Below are 22,830 nucleotides of genomic sequence, written 5' to 3' on the forward strand. Positions count from 1 at the left end.
ATTCCCAGAAACATCCAAATAGTCGCATTTCCTAAGTCTGCAATCCTATTATGTCACCCTACTCTCCACATGAGCTCCTCAGGCTATAGTTTCAGAAGACAGACGCTTCAGCAACACCATCATCTTAGAAAGTTCCCATGTATGAAACTCCTTCTAATTGTTCTCCTTTCTGTGGTACTGCAATTGTGTCAGAGCCATTCTTCATGGAGCCTGTGAAACAGGTAGCTGGTGAATTCAAGTTAATTTTGATTACTTTTGAGAAGGAAAAAGCTATGAGGGAGGGAGCTCATAGTACAGCCCAAGAGTGCAGCATGGTAAATCCAGGGACAGATTCCAAAATGTAGATTCCTGGCAAAATCCACAGACTTGCCCTTGATCACCTACCTGCCTTCATCTTCTTCCAGCTCTTGGGTTACAATTTTCCTTCTTTTTACAGAAGACTTTGGGTAAGAGAGAGCCATGCACCATTTATAGCTGAAAATCTTCCAAATGAAGCACTTCCAAAATACTCTGAACCCATGTTTTTGAAGGCTAGAGAATTTCCTTTTAGTCCTTTCTGGGCAATTGCTGCACACAACCTTTGATGACTGCACCTTTGTCCTACCTGGCAGGTATCCAGCTTAGTGTTAACTGAAACCAGACAGGCCTTGAGGTTTTTTGATAAAAAAAAATAACCGATTACAGCCAAGAATGGTTGCAGAACCCTCTGAACAGTGAAGTCAGAATGCAAGCTTTCCCCTGAAAGAGGAGAAACTTACTTGGTGATGCTTTTCAGGGAACCCAGAGCAGCAGTCAAGAATTATGATTGTACCACACTGCTCCTGGACAACAGTTCCATGGCAGTACAAAGAAGAAACTGGATTAGAACATTTTCTTTCAATTGTGAAAGGCTGAGGAAAGTCTGGCAGCAGCTCAGATTCCAGACTGCTCTAGACTAACCCAGAGATATGTCTCTGTAATTCAAATGAAATTTGAATTGAATTTTTAAATCAAAGTAGGAACTTCAAAAAAAGCCCAAACCAACCAAACAAAATAACCCAACAACACAAACCAACATGGAAAACCATTTATTTCATCTCTATTGTCTCCATGCAGAGCAGACCAATACAGATGAAGGGGGAAAATGCATAAGAGCAGCTGAAAAAATAGAGCTAGAAAATACAATTCTCTCTGCATTTCCAAAAGTGACAAATGTGGTGGAGCGATGCTCCATTTCCTCCCAAGGCTCTCAATCCTCAGCCCCAGGGCTGACGCAGTAGAAATCTATCAAACCCCTCCCTCCCACAAGCCCCATGCTACCTCCTACCAGGGTATCTTCCCAAGAACCACAGACTATCCATGCCTGTGATAGCAGCCAAGAAAAACAGCTCAGAAATTCTTTCTTCAGTGTCATCCACTTCACATTCCTGAACGCTGAGTATAAAATCCTGACTGTGGTTTTCAGTCTTGGCAAGGCTCAGTGCTGATGCAACAACGCCAACTCATGGGCACTCACCTGGCAATGCCTCAACTTAAATGCCAGCCTTATTTTGGGAAAGAAATCTGAGAAACAGCAGGCACAGCTTTCTGTGCAAGCCTGCTTCCTCCAGAGTCCTATTACAGGGTCTGCTTAGCTGCAGTCCCTGGGCAGGGGGAACCCCCAAAGCTACAACCAGAGGGTTGGCATACTCCCTCAGTCCCTGCAGGCTAACTGGACTAATCATCCTTCCAGGAAAGCAGGAAGTGGATGCTACCTTCAGACCTCAAGACAATTGAATGATGGAGAGAGTAGTTGGCACAGGAAGACAACTTTGTAAAAAGGAATAAAACAATTGCACTAAGCCTCCCTCCTTGTTGCAGTGGAACTAGTTACTAATGTCAGTCCAGGGAAAGGAAAGCTGAAAAAATTTCAGACAGCAGTTCCTGGGCAGACAGAACTGCAAGCATGAGCTCTCCAGCATTCACTGAAAAGCAGGACAGGAGCTGTCATAAAAAAGAACTGTGTCAACAGTTCAGGAATCTCTTAGGGAAGTAATGCCTCTGCTGTGGGCAGCATGCCTGCCTTGCTGCTCTGACCCAAATTGCCCTCTTAAGGCACGAGCCCTCTTGGTAAGGCCCTGTGCAGACTGGAGAGCTGTACTGCTTTACAAAAGCTGTTAAAAGACTGAGCTAAGTTGGTGCAAATCACACTGTGGCATCTGCTTTGTGTTCAGTGACTCCGCTAGTTCAATCAGAACTGTTTTTAAACTAATTTAAGCAAAGCAAGGATAAGCTCTAGAGAAGGAATGATCTAGTAATTGTGCACATCTGTGGCAATAAAACATCCCTGTGGAATTACAGCCTGGTCAGCCCTGTGAGCTGGGATGGAAGCAAGCACCAGAATTTTATTTATTTTTATTGGTCTCTATTTGCCAAAAATTTTATCCCAAGCATCACATAACAGAAAACTCCTTAGAGCATACTAATTGTCACCTTTCATATCCCTTTCTCACCTTACTTAGTATTTTCACCAGCAGTTTCAGCCTTCCCATTTAAAGGCTATCAGTATTATTTCTTATCCATTCATCCTCAACAGATGAACTCCACCATGAGGTAAGAACCCCAGAAACAGACTACCATCTACAGCACACTCTTAAACAGTCTACACTGGACAGAGGAAAAGCTAATCAATTATCAGTTATCAGCTGCTGACCAAGCTGTAGTGTTCAAGCACCTCTGCCGTGACAGTCTAGGGGTGCTGCAGCATGCTGGGCAGGGCTAACATGCTACACCTCAAGAAAGCTCTGAAACATGGTATGGGACAGATGGTGCCTGAATCAGGTCTCAAGAGCAGGCTCAGAGGCTTGTTCAGCTAATGGTTATGAGGAGAAGGAGCTCAGTCACAACAGCTACATGGCTTTCCCTCCAGATGTGAGCGAGCTGGTAGTATGGCAATTGAAGAAACATTTATTTATCATTTATCAGATAAACAGCTGGGGTGTGCTGGCTACTGGAGTGGTTAGGGCTGAGGCAAGTAATCTCCAAGCTGGGTCATTTAATTTTAGTGACTAACCCTAAAGTGCCTCAAGCTTTTGGCTCAATTTCAACGTAAACAAACACAGATCAAAAGAGCTGGACTGCTGAGGCCAGTACTACCTTTAGGAACAAGTGGTGTCAGTGAAACACTGGAGATCAAGTTGGAAATGGTCTCTTCCCCTCTATCTCATAGCACCATCAACTTCTCATGGATAGGGGGTCCTGGCTAAAGCTGTTTATTGTTGCTTTGTCATGCCTGTTCTGCCTCCAGCCCTTAAAGTGGTAGGAAAAATCCTTTCTCTTCATCAGCTTCAGGAATCGCCTCTGTTGTTTTCATGCAAGAGCTTGGGAGGTGCAGTTCCATCAGAATGAACGGAATGAAACATCATTCGTCCATAGTGGAGCAGTTGTTCAGTTCATTTCTGCCCAGTGTATCTTTTGCTCCATAAAAAGCAACCAACCAAAAAAAGAACAGAAGCCCTCATGTGTGGATTTTAGCAGAACAGGGATAGGAAAGCCAGGGAATGAAGTCTTGCACAGCCAGACCTCTCTCTCACCGGCTTCTCATTCTAGCAGCCAGATCTGCACACACACACACGTAGGAAGTAACATTAGTGTTCCTTATTGCTTTGTAAAGCTCAGAGTCACTGTGGTGGCTCTGGGAGACATCATAAGGTCTGCGCAGAGGTCACTCAGTTGTGAGCGCGAGTAGCACCATGACTGTAATGCCTGTACACAGGAGCAGAATTTGCTGCAGGGAATTCCTGGGAAAGAAACAGCAGAATTAGGAGGAGCCATAGACCAATCCCCATAGGCAGCCGTGCAGAGCTCTCCAATGATTTGTTCTTTCCCCTTCCAAATCTACCACATGGAGAACACAACAGCTGTATGAAGTCACTAACATGGATGAGAAGATCTTCCCAGCACTCCAAGTAAAGAAGTTGGCTATAAACTGGCATGTACTTGTTCCACTCATCTGCAAGGCCCAACTCCAGGTTTCAAAATCAATTCAAGCTGATTCAGTCATGCAGCTATTCAGATACATATTCATGTCCTTTCACTCACAAGACCAGCACTTAGGCAGCATGTGCATAGACACTTTAGGGACTTCATCCAGCTAACAACTACAGTAACAGAAAAAAACCCCAAAACAATAAAATCGGCCATTCTTTTAGCACTGTCTCAGGTTTATGCTGGATTGAAGTGACTGTGTGCCTCCCACCTCTGCATATTCTGCCAACAACCTCTACCAGCACAGGAGGTTACCAACCCAAGTTAACATTTCTCCACAAAATGTTCCTACCTCCTCAGATAGAACTGTGGAGCTGTTTTTTTGAGCACTGTTTCAGTCAAAATTAACTAGGTGAACCAAGGCATCTTATTTGAAGTACTGAAGTTACTTGTCTTATTACAACTAAAATAGGAGGGAACATTCAGGGGCAGCTCTGCCAGCAGATCTGAGAGGGCCTTTACTGTGGAACAGCTGGATTTGCACCTGCTACAGCCTTAATTAGACTGCAAGAAACTAAAATAATACAGGAGGGAAACCCAAATATACCGGAATATATATACTAGTGCAGAAGAGAGATTTCTGAGGTGGATACAATGACAGACCATGAAATGCTGAGTGATAAAGAGAAGAAAACTATTCTTTTTCTACTCACACAGCAACACAGTGATATGTAATAAAAAATCAATAAGCAAGAGTGTAAAAACCAAATAATAAGAAGCATCACTTAACACAGTACAGTCAAACTCTGCCAACTGCTGTGAAAAGGAGGCTGCAGAAGCCCGAACTAATGGATAGGGTCAGAAAGGAATGACAGAAGGATAGATTCACATGTGGTTAACCAGACACACACACCTCTGTGGGGCCCTGGTTCAGACAGTCCCTACACTAGTACGTGCTGGAAGCTGAAAACACAGATTGGGCAGCGGTGTCCTTACTGGACATGTTTCCGAGGAACTTGCTCTATCTGACCCTGCTACATACTGTGCCAGCACAATCTCTGGGACTCACCCAGGTGAAGGCTCTCATGTTTTAGAGGGCCTTTGTAGTCCCATAAATGCAATAGATAGCACTGCAGTCTATTTTGATTCCAGCTTTGTCCATAGGATTTGGAAAGCTGGCAGTCATGCACTTCCAGAATAGGCACAGGAAAGGGTTATATCCCTCCCCTGGCAGCAAGAATTGCTGCAGCAGAACAGGAGGGAGCACTTACCAAGGATTCTTTTCCTCCAGGAGATCAGGCACAACATTTACCAAGGCAATGTACAGGAATCCTCCAGAAGTGAAAGGGAGAATCCAGGCTACTGTTTCTCCTGCACAAACATGGAAAGCTTTGGTTATTACTGAGACAGAGCCATGGGAAACAACACAAAAGGGAAAGAAGATACACAAGGATGACAAACATTGCCTCCCCCCAATTCCCACAGAGGTCCCAGGGAACCTTACCTGCTCCTTTTGGTGACTGAGCACATATTGCAAAGCAGGCTCCTAGAATTCCCCCCAGAGCTGTGGAAAGCTGCATCTTGGCTGCACTCCAGCGGTCAAAGCCAGCCCGAAGTAGGATTGCAAAGTCTCCAACCTAAGAAAACCAAGAGCTGACAGTAAATAAACATGAATACTAAGCTGTCAGTCTCAAAGGCCATTTCAAACAAGGCCAGTGCTTCAAAACTGTTCTTGGTTTTCTTAGTCTCCCCAGAGGGAGCAGCCTTCAAGAAGACAAGAAAAGGTTAACCAGACTCAGACCTCCTCTTAGGAGATGAAGCACATTGTAATCCCCCTCACAATGGCAGGATACAAAGCCCTCTCACCTCGTGTGGGATTTCATGCAGGAGAATGGCCATTGTGGTTAGGAACCCAACCTGCAGCACAGAGAAAGTGATTAGGAAACAATCCCAGTACTCCTGGATGAATCCCATCAGGTCCCATACACTTACAGGGATCCAGCTGGAGCACCAGATCCCACATGACTGCAGGGTTGACTGGGAGTTTATCATTCTCACAGTCATGGTGCTCCAGCTTGGGCAATGAGAACCCCATAGCCCATCATCAGTGCTGAAGACCAAAGCAAAAATGCATTAAATGTCTCTGCCTTGTTCATGTCCCTGTTTCTGAGGTGACCACTCTTACCATGTTATTTCTGGACTGCCTTTTGAGTAGATGAGGGTAGGTGAGCTAATCCATCCCCTAATGCCAGTACAAATGACTGACATGTCCCAAATTTGAAGAAGCTCTGCATCAGAGGATCAGGATAAGGTTGGGTTTTACAGTAGCCTGCGTTTTCTTAGACAATTCCAGAAAGTAGGAAGGAACTCCTCACATTTTTTGGCTGTTTTGCATGTTGTATCACACTTGAGATAAGGCCTCTCCATTTCAGTACACAGCTGGGGACAGAAACCTTACCTTTCTGCTAACCAGGAAGCTGGCTGCTACTGCCAGGCCGTGTGTGAAGTTATCAATGGTGTTGGCCAGCAGATTGAGGTATCCACTAATCTGCAAAGAGAAAGAAGGGCCCCTGATAAAGGAAGACACGTAAGAAGATAAAAGAGAGCACATGGATTAGACATGGGTTATGCAGTCATGATCAGATGGGAAAGGTCAGACCATGATGCTTCTGCTGAAAATCTTAAACTATGTCAGTGCTTGAGTACACATTAAATGTAATTTTTCGTTTTAGAGTAAAACTAAGTTTTAGGGTAGGCAAGTATTGTCTGAGATTAGAATAATTACCATATGCAAATGATGAAGAGCTTTAGAAACAGAAAAAGAGAAAGGAAAAAGAAGAAAGCCAAAATTCAAGAATATACTTAATTCTAAGTCAAACCAATTTTAGCTAACACTGACTAATTTACACAGGTGACTGACTTCAAATATGACTTGATCTTGTTTTCAAGTCATGTACTTTAATATCCAACTGTTAAAATATCTCCTCTTCAAAAGCTGGCAAGAACAATGCAACAGAACAAATGCTGATGGAATGGCTTTCTATAACTAAATAAATCTTCAAGCATTGTACCAAAAAAGTTCGTGCTTGTGGGTTTGCTTTCCCTTAACAAAGAATCAAAAAGAGAAGATAGTGATGACAGTCACCAAAAAGCCACCTACTACAAGGCTGGATAGCATGTACCAGCATTTGCATATAAACGCATTTCTTAAAATTATAAGCATAAAGCAGCTGCCTTCCTCACAAGACCATCTCCATATTAGACTTCTCTATCATTCTAACTAGGGTCACCTCCTGACAAAATCTGAGTATTTGACCTGAAGTGATTTACGATTTACCCCAGCTCTTTAGCTCATAGGTTTTTGGGGGTTTTTCCATCATATTTAACAAAAACTACTGCATGCGGGTCCTGAGATACTGCAGTTCACTATATGGCACTTCAGTTTAAATTATTATCAAATGGGTGTTAGCCCATATATCACGCTGTCTCTGGACTGCAAGAACTCCAGATACAGGGCAGTATCCAATGAGTGGAGAGACTACCTAGAAACTGTGAAGCATTAACCTCTTACTTCACCATAGCATCATATGCCAAAGTTCCACTGGACAACCACAAGTGCTGATGGACTTCATTAGCTCTTTTTGGTCTTGTGCTCTTCCCTGTTTCTATCAACTCTGCTTGGGGCACCTTTCCTGTCTGTCATTTGTATGCCACAGCTCAGGAGCCTTCTGTCAAATCTCTCTATCCAAAGCACCAGCATTCTGCAGGGCACTATTACTGCACTATCTTGGGGCACCTTTGTAGCCTCTAAATTTTTTAAAGTGCATTGATGACTAAATATGAAAATTAAGGATTAAGCAAAGCCTAGCTCACTTTTAAGTAATAATCTAAGTAACATCTCCACAATGAATGCAAAAGAAGATCCCTGCATGTTTTTTTAAGAAAGGAAACACAAATAGAAGCATGCAGGCAGACCCAAGAATGGAGCAGTTTTACTTCTCATTCTTGATACTCTCATTCCTAGACAGTCAAATATGACTGTCTAAAATTCTCCTTTTCATGCTGTTTTTTTACATGACGGCGTTTTCCCCACAGGATAATAATAATTATTCACAGAAGTTTTGCACAAAAATGCCTTCCCATACCACCGTATAGGGAAAAAATAGACTTCATGATTAAAACATTATGACTTTTTGTTGTCAGTGGCTTGGGCAAAAGCTGTCACTGAAAGAAGCAAAGCTTTGGAGTGCTCAGAAATAAATTGGGTTGATTTGACAGTTATGAGCCTCTGACATTTACATTCTGCAAATCCCTAATAGGATGTTCTCATTGCTCATAAAGAGCACAGCCAGATGAAGTGTTTATGTTCATGATTCAGAATTAATGTCACTGTGAAATAAAACATACTTCCACAAATCAACAAGGACCCCATGTGCCACAGGGAAAAAGAAAGAATAGGCAAGGCAAAAGTACTGTACACAATGTTTTTACTTGAGGGAATAAAGGCTGCAAGGAGGGACAGAATTGATCTATGTTTGCATGCAAAGAAAACCTCCCACCTGCCGTTTTCAAGCTAGGACAAATTCTAGCAGCAGCTAAAAAGCAGAAGTTCTAACATATATGCGGACAATAGTCAACTGATTACAACTTACTAATCATTAAGCCCTGAAGGGTGACTATGTTCATTTAAATAGTATCTTCCCCTTTTTGTCTGCTGAAATAATAGGGGGTTCTGAGTGAATAGGAGAACCAAAAAAATCTGTCAGGCTATGGATTTCACTCTTTTCTTCGCGAGTACCTACTCTGCTCACTCCCAGCAACACCGCTTCCCTGCACGTGCCCTGCCCAGCAGCACAGCGTGGCAGCCACGTCCCCAGCCAGGCGGAGCTGCCGGGCAGCATGCAGCGCCCGAGCTCTGACAGGGCATTACTTTGCATTCCTCCTCTACTGTCATGCTGATTTTTATGAAACTTGCAGAAATTTGATCACCCTCAAGACTCCTAACCTCTCTTGAACTCAAGGAAATTAATTATGGGTTCAAAAGTTATTGAAAATGAAGGGCAGAACAGATGGACAGACAGATGGAATGACTGCCTATGTTGTTGCCTAAGGAAACAGGCTAACAACGCAGGAGTATCTTGGTAGGTTTGATAATTTCCACCCTACTAGGAAGACTATTAAAATATTCGAATTATATGATCAGAAGGTAGAAAGTTAGAACTACACCCATTAAGTCCTTGGTTTCTAATTCATGCATATCGACATACCGTTTGAACAGATGTATTAGGATTTTAAAGCTAGAAGGGCTCTCCATGGTTGTCTAAACCTTCCACATAACACAACTGAAAGAATTTAATTTAACTTGTGCACAAAGTTCATTGTTTCTTAAGCTATAATATACTCTGTAGAGAGCAGCTTAAACCACAGCTTAAAGCTGACAAGTGACAAAAAATCTGTTATCTCTAAGGTAAGTTGGTCCATTGGCAAGTTCCCCTCAGTTAGAGAGTTGTCTCTAAGTTCTAGTCTGCTACTGTTTGCTGTAGCTGTAACTATTCAAATTTAGTCATTCCTCTTACACGGGTATTTGCATACTCTAAGTCACCCTTGATCTGTCATGACTACAGAGCTAAAGTAAAGAAAACCACTTATCATGTTCTGCAAACTTAAAATATTATTTAATCTCTTTCCTGACTCCTTCACAAATTATCAGTAGTATTTTGGATATTTGGAATAGCACTACTGGAAAAAGTCAGATAGCTGTTTCATTACTGCTATACAGAAAGAGGAACTCTCACCTCTCCTCTTACATATTGTTTCCTACTCACCCATCCTCTTCTGGCTGTAGCATCATAAGGGAAGAATGTGTTCAGACAATTTCCTACAGTAACCCTCATATGATTTTCCAAGGCATTGACTATCTAGAAACTATCCCTATCTTGTAAATACGATCTGCAGTCCTTCTTAATCTATTCCTTGTAATTGCATGTATCAAAACCTGTTAAAAATTTAGCACTTTTGATGAAGTTACTCAGTTTAGCTGCTATCACTGACTTCATGCAGTCACAATGTGCCATTTATGTAATGCAGTACCTGCAAATGTGAAGATACACTGTTTTTATAAATAATGACTTAGAAAAATCATATCCCACCAGTGAACAGATTTGAGGGGGGCTGCATTAAACCAGTCTCTTTTGATAACATAGAATAACAGATTTTTAATACAGCTAATATTAGCAAAGTTTATTAGAATGGGGGAGAAAGTTATGTTTTATATACATCTGTCGTGACCTTTATTAAACAATTTTATGCCTGAATAAAAGGCAGGAAAAATGTCTCATTGATAAGCATTTATCTTACATAAAATCATATCAATTAGCATTAATTACCTTTTTTTTAATATTAGCACTATGCCCTGAGTAATTGTATCTCCTATCAGTGTTTCATTTCTACTTGAAATCAGCAGTCTATAGTTCCTTATATAAACCCTTCCAAAATTAGGGCACAATGTTTCATAACCCAGTAATACTGGTGTCTTCACTACTACCACCTCTAGAAACATCCACATGGCACCTTGCAGTTTGTGCAGTGTTATGTACAAATTACATGAATGTGACAGATGTCAAAAATACTCAATGACCTCAGCATAACTTTGATGTTCTGTAGGAAGAGCTATAAAGTTACAGCAAAACAGATTTAAAATAGAAAGACTGAAGAGCCTCTGCCTGACCACATATCCAGCTTTGGGCTAGTTCATGCAAGCACACTTTCTGTTTATAGCTACTCTCATACAATCTTGCACATTTTTATGGGCTTTCAAACTCGAATTGTAGGTCCTCCTTCACCAAAGCAGTTGTTACTCTTCCACTTGTAATGTTCACTCAGAAAAGGGTTTTCCACAATACAAAGATAGTAACATTGAACTGAAAGCAAGGCCAGTGTAAGGGTTATCCACTTCCCAATGGTACAGGACTCCTCTTCCACCTCTAGTCCTATAAGCTTGCTGATCTCCCTTATCCCAGCACTACAGGCTGCCTGTCTACATGCCAAGCTGATTCAAGAAGTTAAGTTAGGAGAGAAACAGACCGGGGGGTGGGAGGTGGGTGTGTGGGTGTAGACAAGCAAATTCTTTGCCTGTTTAGCTCCCTGAATAGGCTCATTGTGAGGTCAGATGAGATCCAGTGCAAAGGAAGCAATGGGAAATACAGGTTTGGAGACAGAAGTGGACAAGAAGTCCTTTTTGGCAGCAGATAAACTGATAATCTGAGAAACTGAACTTTTAAGTTCTACACCGAGTAGCTTCAACACACCTCCTAAAGGTGTCAAAACACTTCCAAAAGGTGCCTTAAAAGGAAAAGTATAGCTCACAATCAGTACAATGCAGGCAGTAGGGAACAGAGAAATCATGGTGCAAAAAATCAGGCAAATGAAGACATACTGACTATAAAATACAGAGTAACAAAACATGAAAGTCTGTATTTTTGGTATCAGAATTCAGCCAAAACACACATCATCAGACTTATGCCTTTATAATACTGGCTTTGCCTCTTCTGCATACGCTGCAGTGTAGATTTTCTCCAAGTCTGCTATTTCTTCCCTGCCGTGACCAGGACAGACACTTTGACAGAGCAAAATTAACCACAACTTGAACACTGAGTTCCCCACTCAGGCACAGTTTTTTCCACACACAATTCCTGACTAAAAAGTGAAGGGGAGTTTGTGCGTGTCTTACCTTGATTCTGTTGGGTTTTGGACCAGACTGGAGAGAGGAGCCATTACACTGAGCTCGTGTTCTTTGGGACTGGCCTGCCACCTTTGGCAGGGGGCACCCACTTCCATTGGGAATCTTTCCAGATGGTGCTTTGGAATCACAGTCCTAAGTTAGGGGAAACAAACTTGTCACTGAATTTTTTTTCAGTGATGAACATGCATGAATCAGGATCAGAAATCCAACCTTCACCCTTAATCCTTTTGTCCTTACAATGTGACTCAGCAGCTTTGACACCCCAGTTTAGTAACAACTGCCAGAAATGAGACAGCTTCAGAGAGCATTCTGAGATCTGCCCTGAAAGGCAACAAGAGCTAAGACCTCCCAGTCCTCAAGAGAAATAGAAAGAGGAGGAATTGGAGTCACAGTCCCTTGGCATGGGTGAGGTTTCACTAGAAAGATAAGGGACTGAGCCTGCCCCGCCTGTGAGCAGCTGCTGCCCAGAGAAATACAACTCCATCTGGGCAGGAGATGGGAGGGAAAAGAGTCTTGCTCTCCCCAGTGCATCAGAATAACGAAGTCTACAGAATTATTCTACATCCAGGATCATCATCTTCCAAACAACAAGACATTTATCTAGGATTTCAGCCTCTCTCTAAATGAGAAGATGAAGTTCCCTTCAGGCATTAAAGTCTCACATTGAGTCAAAGCTAACAACTAATTGCTCTTATGTAGCACCTGACCTGCAGTTTCACCTCTCAAAAGTCATGGCACAGCAAGGAATCAACAGTCTAAAGGAGCTGCAACTAGGAGTTGTGCAGATGTCTGAAGACTAGGTGCTCTTCTCTATCTTGGAATTGCCTTCTGGTACCTCATCTACATCTCCCCTTTGCAGGTGGGTGACTCCTTTGAACTTAGTATCACCCGGCCAGTCATAAACCCCTTCTACCACACAGTTACCCAAACAAACATCTGGTCCAGGACATAACCAAGAAGAAACATCTTCAAGAAGGCTGGCCTTTGTCATGACTGAGAACTCAGGAAGAGAATGAGTCATGATGGGTCAGTGGAACATGCATCAGCAAGCTGCCACCCCTCAAAGCTTACTTGAGCAAAAGTCTCATTTGCAGAGTGCTGCAGCTCCCAGTCCCCACAAAAGAGGAGCTCTCTTTTACACTTACGACATAAAGAACAAAACCAAACCAGAAGTGAGAAATCTCAGTCAAAACCACAGAACAAAAGCCTGAAGATGAAATCTACTCCTACAGACCAGAGACAAAAAAGTGGCAATGGGCAACGACAAGGTACTCACAGCTACGGGATCATTTCCTGATGCTGTCAGATAGGGCAGATAAGGTGTTTAGTACAGAGCTTCAAATATAAGAGCACTCCCTCCCCTCAGGCTGCTAACTTACCATACCAGGGTACTCCTCCTCTTTCTCTAGGAAGATCTTCTCTAGCACCAGGAAGGTCAGGAAACCAATGATCACCCAAAGACCCAAAAGCTTCTGCTGCTGAAAGCTCTGCCCTTCTCCTGAAGGACAAAAGAGAAATCTTCATGTCTCTATAAAGTACATACTTTTTCATGCAGTTCCAAGACAAAAAAATAAACGACAATAGAAAAACTCCATGCGAGGTAAGAGGAGTAAAGACATCTCAAAACAGATTAGTTTAACTCGCTCATTCTTGATCTAACAGATATCATCATCTTGAGACACTCAGAGTGAGAGCTACCATCCCTTTTTCTGCACTAGCTCAACCCAGAATATTTCCTGACAACACTGGGAATTTCCCTGAGCTCCAGAGGCAAGTGAATATTACATCAACAAAAATCCAGCAGCTATACCTACTGAGCAGCAAGCCCTGACATGAAATCTGCCATTAGTGGAATTACAGACTCACCTTCCCTTTTCTGCCACACCTCAGCAAGTTATTAAGCCCAAAGCTGTAAACTTCCTTTTCAATTACAGGCAAGCTTGTGAGATGATAATGATAACCCATTCAGCCTCACTGCAGAAATGGAAATTGCATTGCAATGGAAGAACAGAACGACTCTGTAACAAGACTTACATGGGTCAAGGAAACCTTTATGCTTCAGGTCAGTCTGAGAGAAGCAAACAAGCTTAAGCAGGAAGACAGAGTAATTTGGGAACCACTGTAGAAAGTGGTGAAAAAAAGGACAGCAGGTTCTGCTGACAGTGTTAGTGCTGTGAGGAAGAAGAAGACTAAAGGCCCAGCAGATTTGAAACCCCAGGACACAGGTGCAAGAAAGTCTGGGAAACCCAGGGCATCATCTTCCCTCTCTCACATTTTCAGCAGGGAAATGACTTCTTGGTTTCTCAACAGGTGGGATGCAGCAGCACTTGCCTTCTATGATATCAGTTTGCTGAAGCAGAGAGATACAAACATCACAGGTTTCAGCAACCTTGGCTATCTGAGGGATGAAGGAGCTACACTGATACCACAAGGTCTATACCAACTCAGTGTTTAGTTTGCTGGCAAATACAAGTTTCTGCCACCTGCATTTCCTTTTTCTTTCTCTGTGCGACCCTCCAATCTTAATTATGGCTCTATAGACAATGTTCCATGATTTCTCATGGAGCAAAGATTACAACACATGAGCTCCCATAGATCAAAGCATCCAACAGAGGGGGCCCAGTTAGTGCCTAGAAAGAGGCTCTATGAGTAACACCGTTATAGGGACAGATTTGTTAAAAAGGTGCACCTGATTCCCAACTAAGATGGTGAACATGGTCATGTACCAGACCACATACACATTCATAACCTGCCATAAGGTTAAAGAAGCAATCCCTTTCCTTAAAGAAAGGACGAAGGAAAATCAACAGAGATTTACAGGAGTCCAAGGCAAGACAGAAGTCAACAGACAAGAAAACCATTCCAAGTTACTAAACATAAAGAAACCACAGCCAACTGAGGAAGCCTCTAATTTCAAAGTCTTTGGAGGACTGCTGAGTACAAAGATGAAGTATTACGTGTGTTGTTTTTTTCCTCACATCCTTCCCTAGGCATTTGCTTTTATATACTGCATGAAAAAGGATACCAGCCTAGACCAGTTTTTGGGCTGCCCCAGACTGGCTGGTCTTGGGCCTTCAAGATGGAACAGACTCAAAACATAGCAGAAGGCATAGGACAAGCTGCTTCCAGGGACATAAGACTCTCATACCTGTTGTTGCACTGCATGTGTAGGCCCAGGCTTCAGGAAGCAAGTGCAGAAACACATTTCCCAGTAGTCCACCAATTGCAAAACTCAACAACTGCTTCAAACGGTGTGACCCAGCTAAATTAAAAAAAAAAAAAAAAAAAAGGGAAGAAAAAAGAAGCAAAAAACTGATCACTACTCAGCCAGGAGCCAAAACATCTCCAGCTGAGATTTTGCACAAAAAACCCCAAATTGGAAGCATCTGCAAAGCAGCTTTCAAAGGAGAGAGCACAGACTAACTGGAGTGCAAGAAAAAGCCCTTGCACCACTTGGCTGGGACAGAAGTGTGTGGGAGGGATCTGAACCAAGCAGGGTGAAAAACAATTTGTACAAGCTCCATCCAGGGCTTATATTTGTCAAAGGACTCCCTTTCAAATTCACAGGTATAGACTAAAGCACCGAAAACAGACTGTCTATTTTAGAGAATAACATTTCTGTGACAAGGTCCTGTTCACCACTGTGCTGCTCTGTCACGTCCCAGGACATGTGGCTTCAGAAAGGCCAATGCAGTTGGCAGGTTTACCTTCTGACCGCAGCGCAGCTCCTGTCTCAAGGGGGATCACCAGCAAGGGGAAGACCCCACTCAGCCCCACCATGAAGGAACCGATGAGGGAACAGATCCAAGCATCCAGCCGCTCGCTGCTGAAAAGGTGTCCCCAGGACTCTGCCTCCTTGTCACACACAGAGCCAGAACTGGCAGCAACATGACTCCTCGGGAGCTGCTGAGCTTCACAGGCCGCGATCAGAAACAAGGAGAGTGTCCCATCAAGCAGAAGTTTTTGTCTTGTCATTGCTAAGTGGTCTCAGCCGGGCTGGCCAATCTCTGAAAAGGGAAGGGGGAAGCAGTCCTGAAAACATGCTCAACTCTCTGTCCCACCATCCCAGAGAAAAAGCCTTGGCCACACCAACCCCTCCCTTCAGTGTCTTAGCACAGGTATGAATACCCATGTGGAACACCTGAAACTCTTCCTGATTTCAACACAGCAGTAAAGGACAGAGAGGCTGTTTATCAATGGGTGTATGAAACTGCACAAGACATCTTGGGAAGGCATCCTGCTTTCACTATTTCCCTTCAGATGGGCTGGACAAGGACTCCAAGTACCATTGTTCTTGCCCTTCAGCATCCCAAGGCTTCAGAAAAAGGTATTGACCAGAGATGCTACCCAGTTAAGTCTCCTCTTTGCCATGGAACAGCACCCATATAACAAATTAGGATGCAAGACAGGCAACATAACAGAGGTCTGTAAACTCATGAGTGGTGAAAAGACGGGGAACAGGGTAGATTATTCACCATCTTGTCAGACACAAGTGCTGACACCCATCCACATGGAGCCAGTCAGGGTCAGCTTCAAAACAAACAAATGTGACACTTCATCAGCAAGTAACTTGTGTAGTAGCACTTCTCCAAAAACGATGAAAAATTTTACATCAAAAGACAGCACAAGTAATAGAAAGACAAATCTATTTATTGTTAATGGTTAAACAGCTCACATTAGGCTCAGGAAATTCCCTGATATGAGAGGAGTTGGAGACTGGAAGTGTACTTGAAAAATACCATATCTACTTGTCCTGTTTTTATCCTTTAGGTCTCTTAGTCAAAATCAGCAAAGCTGTTAATAAGAGCTCTGCAGTCACAAGAAAACTGGAGAAGAGGGCATGTTAGAAGAGAAAAACAAAGATAATTACACTCATTGACAAATAGGGAAGGAAAGCAAATTATGTAAAGGCTGAAGTACAAATGTTCCTTCAATCTCCAGAAGAAAAAGTGAAATGTGACAAGTAAAATTAATTTGGAAATGGGAGAAAAGGGTGGGTTAGGAAAAGACAGACCTAACAAATGTTCACAAAACAGCTCTTCAGTGAGAGGTAATAACAGCATTCACCCGAAAGCATGTAAGAAACCAGTCTAATCTCTGAAGCATTAGTGACCATCTTTGAAAATTTACAGGGGTATGGGAAGGCCACAAGAAGGCTGGAGAAGCATCATGCCTCACCTACCTTTATTAAATGAAAAAAAAAGGTGGGAGAAGTTACACACCAGTAACTTCAATCCTCTGAAGGACTCTTGATCAAATTAAATGATCAGTTTGTAGTTACCTATAAAATAAGAAATTGATAAAGATATCAAAGTATTAAGTAACAGCCAGATAGAAAGGGACCTGAAATTCTCAAGACAAAATTCACAGTGTTGGAGCCAATCTAAGGGCCCACTGTGGATGAAAAGGGTGGTGTTACCACCTTGTCCCCCCACCGCTTCAGGAAGCATCACCTCTCCATGCTCACACCAGACTCCACCAGTGAGCAGCATCAGAACAAACAAGCAGGAAAAACTTTTTTAAACTCATGGCCCTTTGCCAGTTTCAGTCCCTGAACAAAAACACTGCAGGAGCAAGGCCAAGCTGCAATCAAAAGCAATCAAAAAGAAATTAAGGGACAGGGTCCCATGGCTCCTATGAAAGAGAACACCAATCTCCAAGCACAGTGACCACGGACATCAGGAGCAGGGAGGCAAGAAGCAATCACTGAAGACACTGGCTTGGCTAGTTGTGCAAGGACCACTAATGCTATCAATTTTTTCTTACAATGGAAAAAAATAAAATCCCTCAACACAGCAAGTTCAAACCAGCTCAGGATTTTGGGGCGTCCTATTGCAGTGTTTTGATCTGGCTGCAAGAACCCCACACCTACCTGTAACCTGCTATCAAACCAATCTCAGTAAAGATCAGTACAAAACAGTACACTAAGGGCAGGGGAGGCAGGTGTGGAACCAAATGGAAATGACAGAACCGTAAGTCCAACATGCGGCAAAGAACAAGCATACACTGATTGAGAAATTAGATTCAAGCCAGCAGGCTTATGTTGCTACACAAGGGTAAATGTCATCCTGGGACACAGCAGTAGCGCCATTGTAGGCCTCACACAGGTGAGACTTCAGCCAACAGGCCACATCCAGCCCCACATATTCTTCCTCATAAAACACATGCAAAAATCTGAGAAACAGCAGTGGAAAGAAACAAAAATTAAGAGTGTAGAGAGCATGACCTGGAAAAAAACCAAGGACCTGGGTGTGTTTAGATTTAAAAAGATAACACCAAAGGAACAGAACAGCCTGCATACATTGAAAGTCACAAGAAAGGGGGAAAGTGCTCAACTCTTCCTCCACATCAGTTCCAATGGTAAACAAGATTTAGCCTGAATATGAAGAAACAAATTTACCTACTGCCAAAGTGCTGATACACTAAAAAAGGTTATCTAGGATGCAGAATCTCCAGCACTGTTTTTTGTTGGGGTTTTTTTGGTTTGTTTTGGGGTTTTTTTGAATTTCGAGAAAAAAACAGCCGATGCAGATACCAATTCATCGCAAAGATTAGATCCCTACTTTGAAGTCCTTCAGGCCTACAACCCTTCCCACCCTCAAGTGGGCCTGATGGACATCCTCATCCTTTATGATGGGATTAGACCTATAAAATGGCTGAGAACTTTGTGAGGAACACACCAAAAATAAATCAGAATTATACAACTATACATGCTTATGAAGAAGCGACAAACACACACAGCTCTGCACTGATGGGAAGCAGTGCAAATCTCTTCTGCAACATCATCACAGCTTTTGAGAATCAATCTGGAAAAGTAAATACTGCAATTGATTCAACAGGTCGATTTCATGCATTTCATTCTCCACACTCACAACCCACATAAGCCCCAAAGGACACCTGAAAGGGTCTTTGAGACTCAGAGGCAGTAGCACACAGGACAAAGGGCACGTCCAGGACTCTGAAAAAGGTCTGCATACTTGGCTTCATGTCCCTCTTCCAGCCACAAAAGGCATCAGGTTCCTCCATAAGGGGATGGTGGTGGAAAATAAATGGGTATAAAGACGTAAAAAACTGATTCCCCTAACTCACATTAATGTCGGTCAGTTTTCTGTGGCCCACAGGTTTTTATTCTGCTGTTACTCACATGAGGGAAAAGCAGCACATTTCCTTACTCCCGTGCAGTCAGACCATCATTATATCATGCCTCAGGAACAACCTCCTATCTCATGCAATAAATTCCTCATGTTTATAAAATATCTACGAGAAACTCAGTGTATTGTTCAGGACACACCTGAACTGCTCCTTGTGTCCAGATAATTATTTAGAGCATATTCCCAGCATTCCATTCCAAACACATCATAACCTCATTCCAAACACATCATAACCACTTGCTCAAAAAAAGAAAAAGCACTTTTTATCTCTACAGCCCCTTTGCTTCTCCATCTCATTAGTACATTAGCAAAGTCTCTAAATTCAAACACTCAAACTGGTTGCTCCTATGACAAATATTTAAGTGGAAGAAAATAAGCAGTGAAGACATAGTCATAGGAAAAAACTGCTCAAAAGGAAAATAATACCTGTCAAAACAGTTGCAAAGGGTGGAAGAAGTCTCTACTCACCCTTAATTTTAGACAATAGCATCTGTTTTAGGAACCCAGTCAGAGAATGTCTTGGGAAATTTCTAGAGAAAGCACTGCAGGTTCTCAGAGACATCTGTGGTCACAAGGCAGAGGCATAACCAGGTTTAGAGATGTGTTTTCTCAAGAAGGGTTTCTCACATATTTAAGAGCATGCAACTCTCTGGGAGAAAAATAGCCAGCGGGTCACTGACTTATCAGTTTTGACAATTCTCTGTCTGGGATCACAGCTCCCAGCTGTGCTTGATTCACAGACTGGTGACCATTATCACTGGCAGCACTCTCCAGAGCACCACGTGTCTGAACATTCAGGAGTCAGCTCTGCTCAGCTCCTTCTGCAACGACCACAGGACTAGAATAACCATTAGGTTTTCCCAGCCCAGAAAGAACAAATAAATGAGAATTTGCCATTTACACACTCCTGAGCAGGGGCAGAGGAAGCTGCACATCAAGCCAGGCGACCCATGAGGCTCATAGGCCCTCCCCTACCTCATAGTGCTCACTGAGCACCTCTGTACCAGGCAGTGACTGAGAAAATACGGACAAAATTAAAATGCCAAGGCAAAAACCTACTGGAAAAGAAAAAATGAAATACTGACATGATGACTATGCTTCTATCTATTACTCTTTTCCTAGATACTCTGCCCTCTCAGACCACACTCTCAATGCAATTGCTCACTGCCACATAATAACATTTTAGATGTTGTTGAAGGGAAAAAAATTAAAAGAAAAGGCTTTTTTAAAAGTGTTTTGCCTGGAAGCCAGTTGCCTGGTCTTACAGTTGCAGATGAGTACTGCATGGAATGGAAAAAAGTTATTTTCCAGGGAGGAAGCATAATTTTCAGCCAAAAAATTCTACATGAGCCACCTCCCTCCATTAGCCCCGTGGAGAGTTCTGAATTCCTCCTGGAAACTCTGACCTCGGCAGAGGCACAAAAGGTCTCCACTACTCCGTGAGCACTCCCTTCTCTCTGAATCACTGCCCATCTCCAGGGAATGGACTGCTCTGGTGGGACCCTTCCCTTTTGCCTCATCCCACTCATAAAAAACCACTCTGCACAGACTCACATTTCTGCAAATGACAGCGTGCGCAGCTAAAAGCTGGGGACGCACAGGGTTACAAACAATGGGGTATCGCAGATCAGAACAGATTACAGAGCCGGGACAAACCTACGAACTGGCAAGGAAGGCAAGTGAAACCGACTGAACACTAACGGGGCTTGAGAGACTGCGACTCCTTCCCCATCCTGCATCCTTTCATCCCTAGGATGAAAAAGGGAAGTTTGAGGACCTGGCAATGGAGTTCATTCCCTCTGGGCTAGGTGGGATTTCTCTCCTCCCAGCCTACTCTCCGTGGCAGCCCGAAGCACAGGCCAGGCAGACCGCCCCGCTCCCGCTGCCCTCCCCCAGCCCGGGCCGGGCTCCGGCCCCGCTCTCACCGCAGGCTACTAACGCGGCGGGCCCGCTCGTGGCATTGTCTCTCACATCGCGGCGGATGGGACAGACAGCGAGGGTTTTCCATTTGAGGAACGCTGAGCAATGCAAAGCGAGACATATTTGCCGCGGGGCGTATTAGTAATGAACGCTGCTCACGCACCTTACTGGAGCAGCACATTAGTTGCCGCCCGGGGTCCCTGTGCCACTGTGGCCGCGCAGACCCGGCCCCCCCGCTCCGCGCGTTCCGCGGGGCAGCCCCTGCGCCGAGACCTTCTCGCGGCATCGTCTGCCGGAGGAGGGACTTCCAAAACTTTCTCAGCTGCGTCCCGCGGGGACTGAGCTCGCAGCCCCGGACACCCCCGCAGCGGCAGCTGCACGGCGTCGTTTCCCCGGCGAGCTGCGGCAAAAGCGGGCTGCAAGGGGGGACGCGGCCCCGGGAGCCCAGGGGCAGCCGGGGCCCCGGAGAGGGCGGCGCGCAGCCCACGGTCCCGCCGGGCCGGGACACGGCTACCGGCAGCAGCGGCCCCGCCAGGCGCTCCCCGCCACGTCTTTCCCAAAGTTGTCCTTCGCTCGGCCGGGCCAGGCCTCGCCACAGCCGGACTCGGCTCCGCTGCGTGCGGCGCTGCCCGCCTCCGCTCACCCCGTCCCACCGCCGCCCGGGGCTGGGCTGAGCTCAGCTACGCTGCCGCACCCGGCCCCCACCGTCCCCCGTCGCACCGCAGCGGCCGTGACCCGGCGACCTCCGCCCCCGGCTGCGCCCCCGGGCTGCCAGCCGCAGTTACCGTGCGCCGCCGCCGCCGCCGTGCCCCGGGCCGCCGCTGCCATCCAGCCGCGGCTCGGCGCGGGCCTGCCCCGCCCGGCGGCCCCGCGGCTCCGCCTCCCCCGGCCGGCCACGTCGGTCCCGGCCTCCTCGGCTCCCCCGCCGCCGCCCCGCCGGGCACCCGCCGCCGCCCCGCGCTTCCGGCCGCCGTGGCTGTGTCCAGCCGGGCCGGCGGGGCGGCAGCGGGGCTCCCCACGGGCACGTCCGCACGGCGGAACAAAGTGCCGGGAAACAGCTCCTCGCGGCTCGTACGCGGTGCAGTGTCTGTACACATCGCCCCAGCGGGCTGCTGGGGCACAAGCGCGCGTGCTGTGCGAGACCCGGACTTCTGGAACATGCTTGCTGGAATTTTTTTGCTTTATTTTTTAATCTGCCTAAATGGATTATAAATTCTTTGGGCTACAGATGTGTAGAGACAAGCACAGTGTGAAACCAGGTTTTGAGCAGAATTTCTTGAAGTTGTTAGAGCAGAAGAAAGTGTGGCTGAGGACTAAGCCTTGAAATGCTTTTAAAAGATAAAATGACTTTTAAACAAACTTGCTTCTTCCTCACAGGTTCACTGCAACCTTCATAATAACTTATGAAACCCCAGAGCTTAGGCACTGGTGTCCTATTAGTGGTGAAGGTTACCCACGGTTCTTGCAGAGATTTGCAGAAACTGTGTGTGCTTAGGAAACTAGGTGAGAAGAGAATAAAGACTTACCTTTATACAAGCCAAGCTAGGTTGGACCTATATTGTTTCCAATACAGACACTTTGCAAAATGTACTGATATACCTTTAAGTTCCATCTCTTACCATTTTCCCGGAGACGCAGAACTTGCTTCTCGTTCCAGTTTTCGGAATGAATCCTATTTCCCAAGAAGGCAGTGCTGATGTTGGTGCTTCTTGCTACGGTTTCGCCCGAGCCTCATTACATCATACCAATGTCATGCCCTGGAGCAGGAGTTAGGAATTAAGGCAGCCGCAGTCGCCTGCAATGCTTTAGCTGCTCTTTGTGCATTCACGTAACAGCAGCACAGTCCTACAGGCTACTGCGCTGCAAATGCAGTTAAAGATAAGTTGTAACTTTCTCACTTACAAGCAGAATGTTTATATAAAAGCCGAACTCAGAAAGCAAATTTTTAAGAGAATGTATTTTGCATTTTGTTCTCAAATTGTACGATTTATGGTTTTTGTGTTTCACAGCTGCCTTCCTACTGCTTGAATAACTATCATCAGCTTTCCTGAGCCTTGCTCCAGTGACACAGTT

At 44.6% G+C, this 22,830-nt stretch overlaps 1 protein-coding gene across 3 annotated transcripts; it reads right to left on the reverse strand.

Annotated features, from left to right (window-relative positions):
- Positions 1-1,051: 1,051 nt before the first annotated feature.
- On the reverse strand, positions 1,052-21,705 carry SLC39A13 (solute carrier family 39 member 13). Of its 3 annotated transcripts, XM_042038435.1 has the most exons (11): positions 21,543-21,615; positions 16,869-16,967; positions 15,394-15,693; positions 14,835-14,948; positions 13,066-13,184; positions 11,675-11,818; positions 6,404-6,493; positions 5,812-5,862; positions 5,450-5,582; positions 5,217-5,316; positions 1,052-3,758 (listed from the first exon to the last, which is right to left on the reverse strand). In XM_042038435.1, the coding sequence occupies exons 3-11, from the start codon at positions 15,659-15,661 to the stop codon at positions 3,683-3,685; spliced, it is 1,095 nt and encodes a 364-aa protein (XP_041894369.1). In that variant the 5' UTR covers positions 15,662-15,693; positions 16,869-16,967; positions 21,543-21,615; the 3' UTR covers positions 1,052-3,682. The 3 variants fall into 3 exon arrangements, with proteins under 3 accessions (XP_041894369.1, XP_041894370.1, XP_041894368.1); XM_042038436.1 differs by lacking the exon at positions 16,869-16,967 and having other exon boundaries at positions 21,543-21,705; XM_042038434.1 differs by lacking the exon at positions 21,543-21,615 and having other exon boundaries at positions 16,869-20,715.
- Between the last annotated feature and the right edge of the window lie 1,125 nt (positions 21,706-22,830).

The sequence above is a fragment of the Corvus kubaryi genome, unplaced genomic scaffold (assembly GCF_017639235.1).
Source record: "Corvus kubaryi isolate FWS band 111438036 unplaced genomic scaffold, C.kubaryi_AGA036_p1.0 37392, whole genome shotgun sequence".
NCBI classification, from domain to species: domain Eukaryota; kingdom Metazoa; phylum Chordata; class Aves; order Passeriformes; family Corvidae; genus Corvus; species Corvus kubaryi.